At 37.0% G+C, this 14,023-nt stretch overlaps 6 protein-coding genes across 6 annotated transcripts; 5 read left to right on the forward strand and 1 right to left on the reverse strand.

The window, feature by feature from the left end:
* Positions 1-11: 11 nt before the first annotated feature.
* NESG_01503 (uncharacterized protein) lies at positions 12-1,460 on the forward strand (the record flags this gene model as incomplete). Its single annotated transcript, XM_053049131.1, has 1 exon — positions 12-1,460. One exon carries the CDS (start codon positions 12-14, stop codon positions 1,458-1,460), a length of 1,449 nt encoding a protein of 482 aa, XP_052904936.1.
* A 1,090-nt stretch (positions 1,461-2,550) lies between these two features.
* On the forward strand, positions 2,551-4,902 carry NESG_01504 (uncharacterized protein; the record flags this gene model as incomplete). Its single annotated transcript, XM_053049132.1, has 1 exon — positions 2,551-4,902. One exon carries the CDS (start codon positions 2,551-2,553, stop codon positions 4,900-4,902), a length of 2,352 nt encoding a protein of 783 aa, XP_052904937.1.
* A 549-nt stretch (positions 4,903-5,451) lies between these two features.
* On the forward strand, positions 5,452-7,551 carry NESG_01505 (uncharacterized protein; the record flags this gene model as incomplete). Its single annotated transcript, XM_053049133.1, has 1 exon — positions 5,452-7,551. One exon carries the CDS (start codon positions 5,452-5,454, stop codon positions 7,549-7,551), a length of 2,100 nt encoding a protein of 699 aa, XP_052904938.1.
* Positions 7,552-8,251: 700 nt separating this feature from the next.
* On the reverse strand, positions 8,252-9,016 carry NESG_01506 (uncharacterized protein; the record flags this gene model as incomplete). Its single annotated transcript, XM_053049134.1, has 1 exon — positions 8,252-9,016. One exon carries the CDS (start codon positions 9,014-9,016, stop codon positions 8,252-8,254), a length of 765 nt encoding a protein of 254 aa, XP_052904939.1.
* A 31-nt stretch (positions 9,017-9,047) lies between these two features.
* On the forward strand, positions 9,048-10,142 carry NESG_01507 (uncharacterized protein; the record flags this gene model as incomplete). The annotated part of the gene is made up of 1 exon (XM_053049135.1): positions 9,048-10,142. One exon carries the CDS (start codon positions 9,048-9,050, stop codon positions 10,140-10,142), a length of 1,095 nt encoding a protein of 364 aa, XP_052904940.1.
* Positions 10,143-10,674: 532 nt separating this feature from the next.
* Positions 10,675-12,996, forward strand: NESG_01508 (uncharacterized protein; the record flags this gene model as incomplete). The annotated part of the gene is made up of 1 exon (XM_053049136.1): positions 10,675-12,996. The coding sequence occupies one exon, from the start codon at positions 10,675-10,677 to the stop codon at positions 12,994-12,996; it is 2,322 nt and encodes a 773-aa protein (XP_052904941.1).
* Between the last annotated feature and the right edge of the window lie 1,027 nt (positions 12,997-14,023).

Here is a 14,023-nt window from a genome sequence, read left to right on the forward strand (position 1 = left end):
TTTTACATATTATGAAAGCCAAAAGACTTTCTATTTTCCATAATGGAGACAGCCAGGATGGATACCTTATGGAAACACAGAATACCTCTCTTCTTTTTGACCCGCCTTCAGTGATTTTAGACAAAAACATTGAAATAGGCAGCATTTTAGACCGAAAGTACATTGAAATTGAAGTAATCAAAGAATACCCTCCAAACATAGCTGGAATCTTCATTACAAATAGCAATGCACTTTCTGTATTTTTTATTGAAAGCAATGTAACAATATACCTAACTGACTATATATATTTGCAGATGAAAGAAAGACTAAAGTACTATAGGTCCCTAGGCCCAGTCAGCCAGTGCACATCTGCCCCGCAGGCACATACAAAGATAGTTTCTGTAGCAGAGTACAAGGACATTTCAAAAAGGATTAAGATCATTCGGAATAACCAAATAATTAACTTCACATATCTATCCATTACTGCACGTGCTGCAGGAACATCTCTTGGGTGGGTAATGTATGATATTGCACAAGGCAGAGAGAAAATATGTGCATACACATACGGTATTCCCGGAGGAAGTTCTCTTTCGCATGAAATGAAGCCACAGAATCAGCCAACTCCTCTATTTGTCAACCAGTTTCGAGCTGCGAATGCACTGACTATTCAGGATTTATCAAAGGCAGTTACCACTCTATCAAATAGCAAAGAGTCTTTTGTGATTACAATGGACGTGCTGTCTCATTCAGTAGAAATGGCTCTTCATATTCTCAGCTTAGTCAAGACAAGAAATATATACGTGGTGCACCCAGGATTCAAGCGCATTATGCAGCTGTACGAAATGAAGAGAGACGTCTTTGCTGAGAAGTTTGTTTCTGAGCCCTCTATTATATCTACTCTCTTTACCACGCCAAGGCTCAAGCCATCAAGCCTATTCAAAGCATCCAAGGCCATGGCGAGTGAGAGCATAATTATTCTGTGCGAGCCAACCTTCTACAAACTATTCTATAAATCTATGCCTGTCATTCATCTTTCAGACTACGGCATAAAATTCACAGGCTGCATGGAAGATGCACTGAAGCTGCCATGGATATCCCAGCTCTGTCTTAACAAGCTAAAGAAAGATTGTGCCATAGAAGAGAAGATTAGTGTCCCAGTTGAAGATGTCACGGAAGAGGGCCTGCTTATAGCCGAGAGTGCATTGTTCAGCATACACCTGCATAACACGCATAATATTAATGTGGTTTCCAAGAGTAAGGAGGGCCTTTCACTGCACTTTGCAGGGGACTTCAAGAAAGATTTAATAGGACTTTCATTGGATTGTAAAGAGTCAAAACTGCAGAATATACTGTCCCACAATGCAGCAAGCCGACTTGTAGTTAATAGTACTTTGGTTTGTCCAGTTGAAGATGCAGTTTTCAAGATAAAGGAAGAGGGTGGGATTGTTTCTGTAAAGAAAGAGCAGCTTCCAAGAAATTAATAAAACCAAAATATTTCTGTGTGCAGTTGTTTTATACTTTTAATATCTTTAGTATATTTAGTATCTTTATATTATTCTGAGTCCATTCGGTGTTACAAAAACATATATATAAGTAGGTTATATTTGTTCTATCTTCTTTTCTATTTACTTGCAATATACTGCAAGCCATTAAGAAAAAAGAGAGTTTTAATAAATATAACCCGATATAACCCGAATAGAAGTGTTCTACAGCACTTTATTATTTTAGAAACTGTTGTCGATTAGAAAACTAAAGATGAAAATTTATTTAAAACTAGTAGTAGTAGAGAGAGTGTGACAACAAAAAATAAGAAAGAATTTCTTATTTAGCCACATGGAATAATATAACCCGATATAACCCGAATAGAAGTGTTCTACAGCACTTTATTATTTTAGAAACTGTTGTCGATTAGAAAACTAAAGATGAAAATTTATTTAAAACTAGTAGTAGTAGAGAGAGTGTGACAACAAAAAATAAGAAAGAATTTCTTATTTAGCCACATGGAATAATATAACCCGATATAACCCGAGTGTGCTTAGTGCCAGATTATCGCATAGAATACTTGAGGCTTAAAATCTTAACTGCCACAGTAAACCATTAACACAACCCGAAACCATTTATTAACTGTGAATGAAATCCTTCAGATTTACATACTAGCTGTATTTTCTCTGAAATAATATACTTGGCCGTACTAAACTTATTTGTAATTTATGCCTTGCCCTCCATGCGTAGGCCTAAAGCCAATAGCCTATTATTAATACGTATTTATTGGAAGCACAATATAACTAAAAATAGTCAGAAGAATTAATTAATTAAATTTAAGCACAAACAACAATTGCTTCCCATAGTGCATTAGTGTACAATTTAAAACAATATACATCCATATTACTAGCCTAGATATGAGATTTTGCACAAAAAAGACAGAAAATCAATAGATATCCTACAGGTTTTAAATAGAAATAACGAAAATATATGAATATTCAGGGGATGTGGTAGATTTCCAGATTATATTAAAATGGTTTAGTCTTAAATGTGTTAATAAACCACTAGTTTTTTTAATTATAAAAATTAATGCATAAATACTCAAAAATAAAAATAATTATGGAAAATTTAAATATAACAGATAACAAGAATGAGCATACAGAGATTGACATTGGAAACTTACCAATTGATGACATAGAACTAAATAGTATTGCAGAGGAAGAAAAGTCTGCGGGCATTCTCATGAAGATGGACAAGTACGAGCGGATTACAGAAAAGGGAGTCCCTCTACTCAAAAGAGTTTCTTTTTCTCTGCCAGAGGGGAAGATGACTGCACTGCTTGGTCTGAGTGGAGATGAAAAGTCTGCGCTAATGGAAGGAATGGCAGGGCTATGTAGTCCCTCGCACAAAACATACGGTGAGGTGTACGTTAAAGGAAAGAGCGGTGCACTTGAGAAAAGAAAGGCAGAGGAGTGGTTCAGCCGAGTGAACTACACACAGCAGAGCACGATGGAGTACAAAAAGATTTCTGTATATGATATTCTGTGGTCAATTGCAAAGTGCTATGGAAAGGAGGAGCAGGAGGTAAATGACTATATGTCAATGCTAAGGATATCAAAAGTGAAGAAAGTGCATTTTAACAACTTATCTAAAAGTGAACAGAAAAGAGTTATAGTGGCTGCAGAACTACTTTCACAGAAGGAGCTCAACATATGGGACGAGCCTCTAACAGGGCTAGACTCAGAGATAGTACATGTAATTCTTTCTACAATGAAAAGCGCACAGAACACAAACTTGGTAGCAATGCATCAAGCATCAGAAGACATAATGAATCAGTTTGACCTGGTTCTTCTTATGCACAAGTCCACTATTGTGTACTCAGGACCAGCAGAAGAGATGCAGGCATACTTCACAGAAAAGGGAATAGAGTTCCCAAGTGGCATGTTTTATGTGAACTATCTAATGCAGCTCTGCGCTGAGAACAGCGAAAATCACATAGACATTCACAATATTGAAATACTCGACGTACTAGCAAATGAAATCATCCACTCGCCATGTGGAGAGAAAGCTGGGAAAAACAATCTATTCGCAAGCAGTCAGTTAAAACTGTCCTTCACAGGAATTGTGGAAATACTTAAAAGATCACTATACACGGACAGATTCTTCATGGGTGAATCCCTCATTGGAAGCCTGTTGATTGTTCTATTTGCCTGCATAATCTCAACCATAAGCATATATGCAACTCTATACTATTTTAGTTTTGATAAATATCCAAGTAATGTATATTATTTATGTAAAAACATACATGCGCTTAGATTTCCGAAAATAATCTCTATTCTAAAAGAAAGAGTCTCAGAATCCAACTATGAAAAGGATCTTAAGCCTTTATATATTACAGCCTCCAATGCAGGATGGGTGTCTATCCTTACAAAGATATTTAAACCTGCAATTTTATTTGCTGGGAGTGTGTGCTGCTTAGTCATCCCGTCTAGCTTCTTGAATATTTCCTTTTTCAAGAACTGCAGGAATAATATACAGGGAAAACAGTTTACAGCAGGCGACTTTATAGTAGCACAGGCTATTGATATTATGCTGAAAAAAACCCTTTCTCTTTGGGCAGTTCTAGTAGGAATGTACTTTCTTGCCTACTCCCTTATAAGCGAAGATATGCGAGGCGGGATTATAATTGGGCACACTTTACCCATTCTACTTCTACTGTTTGCATCGATCCTAATAGGAATGTACTCGCTTGTCTTTCATTTTGCGCCAATTCCTGTCCAGAAATTCTCTCTAATTGTGGGTGTTTATATAGGAATAGTGTACCTCCTGCCTTCTATGATATTCAACGGATTAAGCAAATCTCAGATTTTTGACTACAGCTACTTCTTCAAATATTCTATATCTATTTTCATAGATGATTATCTAGAGTTTTTCAACTGGGCCATATTAGAGTATAATATGGAGTCGCATATAGTATTCAAAGTGGCATTATTTATTTTTAATGCTATAATTTCATTAGTGCGATTCTTTTTACACTGGTGCATTCCTGCAGAATCATTCTCGCAGATTTTAGAAAAGTCTGCATTATACATGAATGCATTCCCATTTCAACCAATTGACACTAATGATATTTATTCAGTTTGGACTAGATATTTTACTCAAAATATAAATGACATTCTGACAGCCAGAACCAATCAATCAGATGACAGTTTAGTTTATACTGATGATATGATTAAAATTGCGTCTGATGCAATTAAAGACCTGAATAGTATGGATATTAAGACCCCACACGAAGCCTTTGACAATTCAAAGCCCCTTCCAAATGAACTCTTAGAACATATTGTATTAAGTATGCTAAGATTTTTGGCTCCTGCATGCATTCTTCTGGTAGTATCTGCTGCTTGCATGTATATTCGCATGCAGCCCAAGCTAAGAAACTAATTTCTTTCTGGCTCAGAACAGTTTAAGTTTGCATAAATAAAAGCTTTTTATTAATTGGTTTATGATAAGTTCAGGATATAATATAGTTCAATAGCATAAAATTGTTTGACTCCTTTCTATACAAGAAAAACCAATAGGGTTGATATCCACTTTTAAACAGGGGGTTTATGTGATTAGTCTGCTTCTTTCAAGCTTTAGAGAGTCTTAGTGCATGTTTTGCATTCCTTTTTATGGCTTCCTCTGTAAATGTGTCTATTAATTTTCTTTTAGTCTCGTGAAATATAGAGGGAAGAAATCACTGTATTATAGATGGTTCGATCTTCTAGCAATCTTATCAGCTATCTATAGCTTTAGATCGCTCTATTCGATTAAGCCATCCATGAATAGTTCAGAGTGTTCGATTAAGCCAAGAAGGCACCAATAAAAGCTGTTTGTTAAACTGTACTCCTGATGTATATTATTGGTTGTTTAATAAAATAGTGTATATATACCTCAACTCATCTATAGAGTAGAGTAATGAAAGCAATAGTTAAGTTTTTTATTTCTGCTATGGCATTGCTAACCATAGGTATAGCTCTTGGCGTATATATATATAACAAAAAAATCCATTTAAAGAAAAATAATCTGCAGGATAGTGGCTCTACTCATAAACCGTTAGAAGGCCCTTCAACTGTTAATAACAATGAGAGAAAACCTACAGATCTAACTAATAATAGTACTCCTGCAGATGATTTAAATAGTTCACATAAGGAAGAAATCTCAAGTAGTGTATATATGGACTGTCCTGAATATATTTCTGCTACAATAGAAGAGGGTGATAAAAAAATGGAATCTAGTGAAAACAACCCTACGTCCAAATCTATAGAAGAACAAAAGCAAGAAAAGAAATCATGGTTTTTTAGTATTAATCTTAAATCAATCTTAAATTTCTTTCGTAGTGGATCTAGTACTAAAGACATTGCAAAAGATGCTAGTATAGAAACTATTATGAATACAGAGGCGCCTTCAGAAGAAGATGAAGAAAGTGGTATGACTGAAGAAGAGAAACTTAAAGATATACTTGGAAAGATACGTATGGCATGTGGTACTGTTTATAATATACCAGATGACTATATTAGTAACGAAGAAACTCAAAAAAATATTTTAAGCTACTTTAATGAAGTTGTAATAGAGGAGTTTTATAAAGATCGCAAGCATAAGTACATAACTTTGAAGGATCTTTTAATAGAATTAAGTAAGATACAAGAGAAAAGTAATGATATTTTACCTATAGGTTTGAGATATGTGTCTTTTAAATGTCCATCTTTATTTAAAGAAGATAAGTATATGCATCGCTTGTTATTGGGCTACTATAACAGGAAAAATGGCTCTCTAGATAAATTAAAAATAGAAGGCTTTTCTCTAACAGATAAGGATTTTGGGATTTCTTCCTTCAGTGAATTGCTACGCAATATAGAGGATCTCTGTCTTTTAAATACAGTGGTTTCTATCGATTTACTAAGGGCTATTTCTGAGATGAAGAATCTTCAAGTTTTAGAGCTTGGAGAACAAACTAAAATACTAGAAGACAGTACGCCTGAACTAAATTTGTCAAATATTCAGAAACTATACATGCATGATATAGACAGCACGAGTGCACAGAAAATTCTTCAATTATTGGGCCCAAGAGATAAAGATTTAGATCTTACTATAACCCGAATTAATTTTATTCCAAGCTCTGTTATTAATAACATAAAGTGTCTAGACAAGATTGAAATATTTAAACTTAGTAATACTACCTTTGAAAAGGAGCCGGATTTCGGGTTCTTAGAAAAAATGAAGAGCCTAGATGTTCTTAGACTATACAAAATCAGGTACTCATCTACAGAAGAACTAAATGAAGAAAACATAAACGAAATACAAGAAAAAGTAGACCTTTTAAGTCCTACTTCGCAACAACTAGATGAGAAAAATGATTTACCGAATAATAAAGTATCACTCTTGGCAAAAAATAACATGAAAATAGGAGAACAACTAACTGCATCGCGTATTTGTGTTGATGGAAAGTTATACAATGACTTAGGACTAAGCAAACTAAATGTTAAAGAGAATGCTACTATAAATGTCATGTTTCATACTATTTTACAAGAAAATACTTCTTCACCATATAGTATAAATTTCAGTATTTATAAGGAACTCAGAGAATTGAATATATATATAAATTCACGCATAACACCTTGCAAGGCTATTATTAATATACTTAAGGGAATATCTTATCCATTCACAGAGTGTTCAGATGTAGAAAAAATATATGTGATTATGGATGGGAAAGAAGACATCCGAATTAAGTTTGCAAATAGGTTTTTAAGTAAACTAACTAAGCACTCTAGAGATAAAAACAATGTAAAGAAGATAATTATTGAAGTAAGAGGGTTATGCGATATTAGTACAAGCGTTGTTGACGCATTTAACCGGAAGTTTAAAAAACTTTATTTCTTAGAATTAAAGAACATATCTTTAACTGTATCAGAGAAGTCTAAAGAAAATACTGAAAATGGCTTAGATAAACAAACAAGCATATCTTATGAAAAAGTCAATGATTCTATCAAAGACTATTTATTTAGAAGAAAAACCAAGGCTGGTAATCTTGAAATGGTAAACCCGAAATAGAAGACTATTTTCTTTGATCTGCGTGCGTATTATTGTAGGTTCTTCTGGCATATGCTAATATACATGTCCTTGCAAAATCATAATGGTTGCTGGTTTTCTCCTCCTTGAGGGGATGAAACCTCCTTCTGGCTCAGCAGCGTAGAGAGTATGAATTATACTTTGTATCTTTCTGAGTTACTTCCCTCCGCGTTTGCAATGATTATTTTTTCGTATGGGCATGGTGCTGGTTGTAGTTCCGAACTATTATTATAAATGGAGGCGAGAAATAAATCATCTTTAATTTAGTATGACTAAGCTTAATGCTTATTTAGAAAGGCTCAGTTATTATAACTATGGAGCATCCTCTATTTCATAATAGCATATACCTTATCTACTCAACATGCAAAAATGCCACAATACTGTATAAGAGAGCCGTGCTCTGAATGTGTCTTGTGCTTATGTTTTATAAATTTCTTAATTATCATGCTATGCCCAGATATTTATCCATTCTTACCACTGCATAGGCTGGCCTTTCATGGTACTCCATGGCATGGAAAAGCTGTATATTAGGAGGCAGAACGCACATAACAGATATATTCATTTTTCTCATAGAATGAAAAATTACTAGAAATAGCGAATGCATACAGCTGGTGGGATTGAAGATCTGCAGCTCTAGCTTTGTAAATATTGCATGTTCTGAATATAGCGTATTTATTTCATTTTAGATACTCTTCAGAATATCCTGTACATCCTTGCTTTCGTAATTGGAAATTCCTTCGTTTGTTATGATTGCTATGCTAATATCCTCTTCATTGATTGCCACCTCTGTGAACTCCTTCAAAGCAAGAACCGCAATCACCACTGCATCATGGATCTCTATTTCAGACGTGCATCTTTTTCCCAGAAACTGCGAGCATTCTTTGTATGCCTTGCCAATTCCAAAGGAGAAGCTATTCTTTATTGAGCCAGATGGATCTATCTGATAGAGAAGGGGCTGCAGCACATAGGCATCTGTCTCCACAATCAAAGGCCTTCCTTCTTCATCCGGCTGTATGTCCTTCTTTATGCACGCATGCCCTGCAAACAGGCAGATGCACCCGATTGGCCTTAGTCCTTCTTTTTGTGTTTTTTCCTGGATGACTTTTGAAAACTCTTTCATGAAAGTGTCTATGTATGGGTACACACCATATACCTTTCGGTAGTCATTAGCAATCTCCCTTGCTACTTCTAGAGCATTCCTAAAGTCTCCACTTAGCCCTGAGAAGGTTCCAATGATTGTATCGCATACCTTAAAGACTTTTTGTACTCTTTCCTTCTCTACCAAAACAGAAGGTGTTTTCTTTATGGACGCCAGCACAACACCATTGACAGCACGTATTCCAACCGAAAGTGCGCCGTTTTTTGCTGCTGTTAGAGCCCTCTCGCATTGCGATAAGATTCCCTTGCTAGAGAAGGTTGTCGTGGAATAGCTTAGCTCATCGTGCATTTTTAATTAGCAAAATATTGCAAATTTGTAAATGGAAGAGGCATCCCAAAAAACAGTCACAAAAACAGAGCTGACTTCCGATGAGATAGCTCTCTGCCGGGAGCTGCTGCTTAAGCTGAAGAAAAGCACACACGCAGGGCCGTTTCTGTATCCAGTGGATCCGCAGAGGCTGAACATTCCAGACTACTACGAAAAAATAAAGGAGCCTATGGATCTCTCGACAGTCTCAAAGAAACTTGATGCCAACGTTTACAAAAGCACTGATGAGCTGAAGGCAGACATAAATCTCATGCTTTCCAATTGCTATACATACAACCAGTCTGACACTGCGGTATGCAAAATGGGGCAGGCGCTGGAAAAGTATTTTAAACAGCTCCTGCAGAAAGGAGCACTTGTACGGAAAAGAAAGGGCGAAGAAGAGGCTGAGAAAAAGAGAAAGGTTAAGACAGATATGACTGAAGAGGAGTATGCAAAGTGCCTAGAGTCTCTTAATGAGATAGTTAAGGCAAAGTACAGAAGAATTAATTGGCCATTCCTAGAGCCTGTAGATGAAACCCTTGTCCCAAACTACTACACGCTGATCACACATCCAATGGATCTATCTACAATGCGCACAAAGCTTACAGGGCATCAGTATTCAGGAATAGACGAGTTTTTGAATGACTTTGACACAATGGTAAACAACTGTCACTCATTCAACGCAGAAGGAACAGATGTGTATGTCTGTGCAACAAAGCTAAATGCACAGTTTAAGCAAATCTTTGACCAGAAAAAAAAGAAGCCTGATGACACATCGGGGCGAATTTCTATGCTCCGTGGGCTGATTACACAGTATGAAGCAGAGCTTAGGAAGCTGGAAGAAAAAACAGGCACCGAGACAGTGGAGTTCGGATACGAAGAAAAACTGAAGTTAAAGAAAATGATCGATGCAATTCCTCTTGCTAGACTGGCTCCTCTGCTGACCTACATCCAGGAGAATGTGCCCCATGTTATGTTCTCTGAACTTGATGTTTTAGAAGTGAATCTGGATGTACTCGATCAGAAAACACTAAGAAGTCTTAGCAATGTTGTACGTGAGGCGCATGTAGAGGTCCAAAGAGTGGAAAGTGACTCAAGCAGTGAATGAGCGTTTAAGATATTATAACTAAACATAATAAATACCATTTAAGAAAAGAAGCCGCTTAAACATATAAATTTTTTAGTGCTCTGCTCTAGTAGATTCTGGATATTTTTTTCTGAAGCAGTGCAGCGGCAATATTTGAGATAGAGCGGCTAGTGTGGTCGCTCTGTATATCTGAATTGCACATGCAGTGAATATAAAGTGCATCTGTATAATTATATGTGCTAAGCTAAAGACATTCTGAGTATAATACTAAGATCGCCAAGGCAGAGACTTCAAAAGTACAATGTTCATGCGAGATACTCTATTGCATTTACATGCTAACACTATAATGCTGCTACTTATAAAAAGCGTTCTACTAGAAGAGCATAGAAACAAAACTAACTATTTAAGCTATATACAGGTCTATCATTTATATACCTTCGGTGCAAATAGACTTGTACTTTTTATTTTAGGAATTCTTTACTCATTACCAGATATAACCCAAATTTAATTTACTGGCCACTAATTAAAGGTTTGTTTTCTTTAATTAACCTGAATGCATGGGAGAAGAGCTTTAGTCACTTTCGCATTTGCGTTTATAATACGCATTCATATGATATTGTGTGTAGAAGAGGCAGATATAGATAAAAAGATTCTTGACAACCTTCCAAACACAAATAGCACAGAAGAGCCATTCTTTCTAAAGATAAACAATTCTCTTACTGCAGATGTGAATGATGTTTTGGCAAATCAGAAACACATAGACAAAACCCCATTTTTAATACACGTTACAAATGTATCTAAGAAGCTGTTTGCTGCTGTTGATAAGATGCGCACAGAAAATCTATCCAAACCATGCATAGCATATATAGATACTCCTAGCAAGATTATCTCGGGCACATGGAAGAAGAAACTTCGGAACACCATTACGCTCCGTGGTGTAGCCATGCTCTCCAACAAAGTGATTGTTAAACATAAAAATGGAAAAGACCAGCTAGTTGACTTATGTGGTGTGCCAGAGGAGAAAGTAATTGTTATTGAGAATGAAACTGCGGCAGACACATCTGAAAAAGTAGATGTTGCATCTGATATAAAGAAAAAGAGCCTCTATGTAGCAAATAGTCCATACTCTCTTCCAGATGGATTATATGTCCTATACGCAGGTGCAAGCCTGCATATTAACGTGGATATAAAAAACAAGGCCATTCATAAGATGTATATTCGCGCAGTCAAGGAAAGCCCAGAAAGAGACACCACTGGTCTTTGCAAGAGAGGCCCATACAGCAGAAGAATGTACGAAGCATTTGCTGAAGTTTCTACAATGAACATTGCCTTAAGCATTACAGACACTGACATCTTCCAGATCAAGCACGGAAAATTGTTTGTACAATCTGGTGGGATTGAGATGGAAGTAGATCGAAAAACCATGAGCATTCAAATTCATGCCCATACGCATGCCTTCTATCCGCTTGGCTTAGTAAAAGAAGTAAAGAAAAAATGGATGTTTAAAGAATGCCTCAATAAGTTCCGTGTGAACCATCCTCTTCTTAAATACGACAGCTCTGAAATGGTATATCTATACAACCGACCTCGAAGGCATCTAGTAGAATTATTTGAGCCGCACACCCGGTCAAAGCAGTCACCTCTCAAGAGAGTTATGATAAGTGGGATTTGGCGTCCTTCCGGCCTAGGCATGGTATCAAATAGATTTCTGCTTGAGCTTGCTGCATACCAGGATCTATTTGTTAGAGCAGATGCATACAACCACTGGGATATCACCAGCCCCCGTGGAATTAACTACTTCCTCGCTCAGCTCTACTTGCTGGAAAGTGGGCAAACATCGAAAGCAAAAGCAATGTATCCAGAAGGATCTTTCTCCACACCAGGGGTGGAAATCCAAAATAAATTCCCTGCTATTGCTCCTTTGGTGCGCAGTGGATATCCCCGAATATTCATGCACTTGCCATGGGAGTTTAGCCACATTCCGCATGCGTGGACAGAGCCCATTCGAAAGGCATCCTCTGTCCAGATTCTGGTGCCTTCTGAATTTGCCCAGAAGGTGCACATGCGGGCAGACATTTCAAAAAAAAGAATTCACATAATACCGCACGGTGTTGCATATAAATCTCAAAGAAACATGTGGCTGCTGGAAAAAAACCAGAGCTCTATGTCAATAAAGTCTCTCTTTAATGCACCTGATGACTACGTTAGGTTTGTTATGATCAGCGGGTATTTGAAGAGAAAGGGCATTGACATTGGAATCCGTGCATACACAAAAGCCTTTAAGCACTCCGACAAAGTGGTGCTTCGCGTGCACTGCGCATATGGAGACCGCCCTGTGTCAAATTACCTGAAAACGCTTATTCAAGAAAACAAGCGAAGGCGCGGCCCAAAAATAATATACACTGAAGGATATATGTCAGACAAAAAAATACGTGGGCTTTTAATGCACGCGCACTACAATATAGCCCCATATAGAGGTGAGGGCTTTGGCATGAACATTCTTGATGGTGCTGCGCATGGTGCTGTTCCCATCGTAACCAAAACACAGCCCGCCACAGAGTTCTGCTCGAAAAAAGGAACATTCTTTATTCGATGCAAGCCATGCACTGTGACTGGCCTCCCTATTAGAAAGTATCTCACACACTATACCATGTTTGGCGCGCTGATCAAAAAGCCCCCTACCTGGTATAATCCCAGTGAGAAGCACTTAGTAAAACTCCTACAGAAGGCAGCAAAGATTGCGCATTCTCCAGAGTATACAAAAATGAAGAATGCTTCTGTTGAGAGCGCATCCAAGCAAACCTGGACCTCTGTGATTTCCCAGCTAAGAAATTTACTTTTTTCGAAAGAAGTGAGTAAGCTTAGAAAATCTTAGAAATAAAAGCTTTCATGTAAAATATTTTTATATATAGAGGTTTCTTTCTTAAAAAAGGCAAGAGAACAGGAAAATCCAGAAAAGGAGAAAAATGAAAGAACCTGCATCGGATAGAGTAGAGCATGGAAAAAACAAATATGTTTCTATGCGCCCATCCAGAGCACGAAAAAGATATTAAAAACAAATTCAGATATAGCATTTTGGTTATATTGATAAGATGTGTATTGAATAAAGAATATGGGTGGCATGATAAAGAATACCACTGACGTGCCACGATGGCGGAAGCGTCATAGCCTGGAAGTAATAACCCAAGAGGGACAACATCTTACTTAAAGAAGAACTTTTATTCATGTCCTGCGTATCTCGCTGGGATCTTGGATTCATATTTGACTTGCCATGTCCGGTAGTCTTTCTCATAAATTTCATTGCTCGTTCCATTGTCCACCCTTTGCAGAATTGCATCTGTATTTATAGTAGGTTCTTGACATTGAGATAGCGATGAATTACAATCGCTATCATTTTATTTTTGAACCCCCTGTCGGTATAAGAAATTTCCGAAGGAGTGGTAATTTTACCACATTCTGCCCTCTTTAAAGTAAATTATTCCGCTAGACGAATTTGCTTCATATTGCATTTGATGAGTTTCTTGTTCTTTCCTTGAAGTGTTAGTTGGTGACCGTCGATCTTCACCACGGGAAAAGGACCTTGCCAGAGGTCCGACAGTTTATCCCCGTTTGGGTAACACTTGTAATAAACCCGTTGATTTAAGTTTATTTCCCTTCTGTCTGGTTGTTCTTTTAAGCTCAGCTCCTCCTGTTTTTGGATTCGCTCTTTTATTTTGTTCAGTCTGTCGTTCACATCGATGGGTGTCTTATCTGGATCTAATGGGTGGTATCCATAGACCAATTCAAACGGTGTGCATTCGATTATTCTGTGGTAGGTGTAATTGAGTCGTCGGTGTATTTGTGTTACTGCTTGGTTTATTTTTATTTGTGAGTTGTGGCTCAGAATAAATCTAATATCTTGA

This window comes from Nematocida ausubeli, assembly GCF_000738915.1.
Source record: "Nematocida ausubeli strain ERTm6 chromosome Unknown supercont2.3, whole genome shotgun sequence".
Classification (NCBI taxonomy): domain Eukaryota; kingdom Fungi; phylum Microsporidia; genus Nematocida; species Nematocida ausubeli.